The 3,453-nt window shown below is 64.5% G+C and overlaps 2 protein-coding genes across 2 annotated transcripts; one reads left to right on the forward strand and one right to left on the reverse strand.

Moving 5' to 3' along the window:
• Positions 1–825: 825 nt before the first annotated feature.
• On the forward strand, positions 826–2,150 carry MNEG_15319 (putative Signal peptidase complex catalytic subunitSEC11A; the record flags this gene model as incomplete). Its single annotated transcript, XM_014036209.1, has 3 exons — positions 826–852; positions 1,145–1,297; positions 1,953–2,150. The coding sequence occupies 3 exons, from the start codon at positions 826–828 to the stop codon at positions 2,148–2,150; spliced, it is 378 nt and encodes a 125-aa protein (XP_013891663.1).
• A 555-nt stretch (positions 2,151–2,705) lies between these two features.
• MNEG_15320 (hypothetical protein) lies at positions 2,706–3,130 on the reverse strand (the record flags this gene model as incomplete). The annotated part of the gene is made up of 2 exons (XM_014036210.1): positions 2,706–2,879; positions 3,128–3,130. The coding sequence occupies 2 exons, from the start codon at positions 3,128–3,130 to the stop codon at positions 2,706–2,708; spliced, it is 177 nt and encodes a 58-aa protein (XP_013891664.1).
• Between the last annotated feature and the right edge of the window lie 323 nt (positions 3,131–3,453).

Raw genomic sequence — 3,453 nt, forward strand, 5'->3', positions numbered from 1 at the left:
GCCCGGCGCGGCGCGCGGCGGCGAGCCGACCGTCGGCGCGTGCTGCAGGGCGGCGGAGAGCAGGCTGCTGGCAGTGGCAGCGGCGCTACTGGCGGTTGCCGCAGCGCTGCTGGTTCGCATCAAGTCCTTCGCTCTGCCTGCAAGCTGGGCGAGGCGGTCCTGCATTGTATCGGGGCGCTGCATTGGCGGTTGTGTTGGCGCGTCTGTCGGCGCCTCGATGACGAACGCGGGCGCCTTCCGCCGCGCATGTGCTATTGGATGTGATACACGAAGAGGATGTAACCCACAGCTAGACAACCTGTTTATAATACACGGCCAGGTGCAGACGTGTGCTGGCTATCGTCCCTTCCTCTGAAATCATGAAAGTCGACCAAAGACGCGTCGCCCGATCAAGACACAGAGTTCGTTGCGGCTCAAGAGCGACACATAACTGCAAGAGCACATTGGCTTCACGTGCAATATTCTGCACCAACTGCTTATACTAGGCACGGTGACAATCAGATCACAGACGTGCGGGGCAGCGGCACTGATCTCCTTTTAAGATGCAGTATATCAAAAATGAGGTGCAGGGAGTGATCACCACGATCCGGGAAATGAACAAACGGCAGCTGGCTTCACAAGTTGTAAATTTAGGTGCGCCCGTGTTGCTGTGAAAGCAATGATTGTTGCTACCAAAGCAGGTCGATCTACGGGGACGAGGCAGGTGCAAGGCGTTGTGCCAGCTGCAGGCGGGCGCGTCGGTACCCGGTCGGTGGCCCATTGCAAACCGGCCCCTGGCCTGCAGGGCTGGTGGTCACATCGGCGCTCATCATATGGAAGACCCTCATGCTGGTCACCGGCAGCGAGTCGCCGGTGCGCCGTCTTGGCCTGCGTTGACCTCAGCCCCCAGCCAACGCCGCCACGCCCCAACGTGCCCAGCAGCCGGGGGCACCTCGTGCCTGCTGCGCCCGCTGCTGCCCTGTCCACTTGCAGCGTGCTCAAAACTCATCACTACAAACGCATCCACACATTCTCTCCCTCTATTGCACACGCACATGCACATATAAACACCCCCACCCACACACATCACCTTACCCCCTGGTGCGCACGCACGCGCACACACACACACACACACACACACACACACACACACACACACACAAAGGTCGTGGTGGTCCTCAGCGGCAGCATGGAGCCCGGCTTCCACCGCGGCGACATCCTATTCCTAAACCTCGGCAAGGCGCCGGCGCGGACGGGCGAGATCGTGGTTTTCAACCTCGACGGGCGCGATATCCCGATCGTGCACCGGGTGATCAAGGTGCACGAGCGCGCGGCGGAGGACCACTTGGACATCCTCACAAAGGCGGGTGCATGGCGGGCGCATGGTGTTTATGCATGGCAGGCGCATGGCATTTGTGCATGGCGGACGCATGGCATTCATGCACAGCTTGAGCGTGTTTGGGCATGGCGGGGGCATGGCAGGTCAATCGCGGGTGCATGGCGGCTGGAGGGGGCAGGGTTTAGTCAGCGGCCGTCCCTGGCGTCGATGCAGGCGGGATGCTTAGGGAGTGACAGGCGGGGCGCGGGATGGGTGGGTTTGAGCAGGGGGCGGGACGCAACGCGGCTGAAGGGCGTGGCGGGTGGGGCGCGGGGTCAGCGCGCGGGTCGGGTGGAGGTATCGGAGCGGGGCAGCAAAGAGCAGGGACATGGGAGGGACCCGGTGAGGTGGCGCAACAGCCTGAGTGGGGCGACACACGCGCATGCTTGGGCTGGGTCTGAAGCATGAGCAGCCGGCGTTTGCGCCAACAACGCTGGTGTTCCCCGTCCAAGACCAAGCCGCCCAGCTCCTCCCCACGCCCACACCCCCGGCGGCTCGCACCCGCCGCCCCCATTCCCCACTCACACCTGTACTTCCTGTGCGACACTCAGAGTTTCTCAATGCATGTACGGCAATCCTCAAAACCGCCCCGCAGGGGGACAACAACCACATGGACGACCGCCTGCTGTACAACCGCGGCCAGGAGTGGCTGCACATGCACCACATCGTGGGCCGCGCGGTCGGCTTCCTGCCCCACGTGGGCATGGTGACCATCCTAATGAACGACTACCCCTGGCTCAAGGTCGCGCTCATAGCCGTGCTGGGGCTGCTCGTCGTCACCAGCAAGGAGTGATGACGGCGCAGAGGGTGGGGGGGCCGGCCGCACGGCGGCGCGCGGGGCTTGCGGGAGCGGGCGGAGCTGTGCTGCCCGCTGCTTTGGCCCGCGCGGCGCGCGGGGCCGTCGTTAGGGGGTTAGCGCTAGTGTCCGGAGCCTGCCTGCGTGCAGGGCCGGCGGCACTGTAAAACGTTCGTAGCAGCGGGCGATTTTGTGTTTGGGCGCGCGCGAAGGGTTGGCAGCGGGGCACACGTGACCCGGCCTGAGTCCAATCAAAAGCTTACAATCAAGAGCAGCCATGACCAGCCAGAAGAGCTTGCGGTTACAGAGGGCAGGGGCTTACGAACAGCGCGAACAGGAAGAGAGAGGTCACAAACCGGCCATGATGCGCGCACACATAGCTGCTGGGATGCCAGGATGCAAGGCCTCGCATAACGCGTCGGACATGCGGCCGCGCGATCGCGCCGCCGCTGCCCAGATATCCGCGCAGCAACCCGCCCGCCGGCGTAGAAACCGCCGCTCGGCCGCGAAAACGAGTGTCGCGCCCCATCTTAGATCACGAATCAACGAAGATCACGTGAAGCCCTCCATTTCGACGTACGAGGCGGGCACCAGGCCCCGCGCGCCGTCCGCCTCCCGCACCACCGTGAACCAGCCGTCGGTCTCCGCCTCCACCCACACGGCGTCGCCCGCCGTCACGGTCAGCTCGCCCTCGGCCTCAGCTTCAAAGGCGTACACCACCTTGGCCTGGGGGTGCGCGCGTGTGTGGGTGCGTGCGCGTGAGTGCGTGAGTGTGTATACATGTGAGGGGGAGAGAGTGAGACACACGGAGAGAGAGAGAGAGAGAGGCTCAGAAGTGTGTGTGTGTGTGTGTGTGTGTGTGTGTGTGTGTGTGTGTGTGAGAGAGAGAGAGAGGGGGGGGGGGTAAGGAGTGCGTTGGTGAGTCTGATATTTGACAACAAAGTGTGCCCGCAGCTTGTCGACTTAGTATAAACCATGACCCCTGACAAGGCCCAGCGGACGCCACAACACAAATCTCCGCCGCACCCGCCACAGAGCGCCGCGGCCGCGCGCCACTCGGCAGGCCCAATCTTAGTGCAGGCGGACAGAGAGCTGTGCCGCGCCAAAGGAATGCAAAGAAACGCTCACCCGCGAGGAGGTGTACTGATAGGTCTCCCCAGCGCCGCCGCCCTCCACGCCCGCCCCCCCGCCGCCGTCCTCGCTGGCGCTCGCGCTCGCCGGCCCCGCGCCGCCGAGCGCGAGCGGCGGCAGCTCCAGCGCCGGCAGCGGCGACGCTGGGCCCGCCGCCGCGCCCGCGGCC

This window comes from Monoraphidium neglectum, assembly GCF_000611645.1.
Source record: "Monoraphidium neglectum strain SAG 48.87 unplaced genomic scaffold scaffold05222, whole genome shotgun sequence".
NCBI lineage: Eukaryota > Viridiplantae > Chlorophyta > Chlorophyceae > Sphaeropleales > Selenastraceae > Monoraphidium > Monoraphidium neglectum.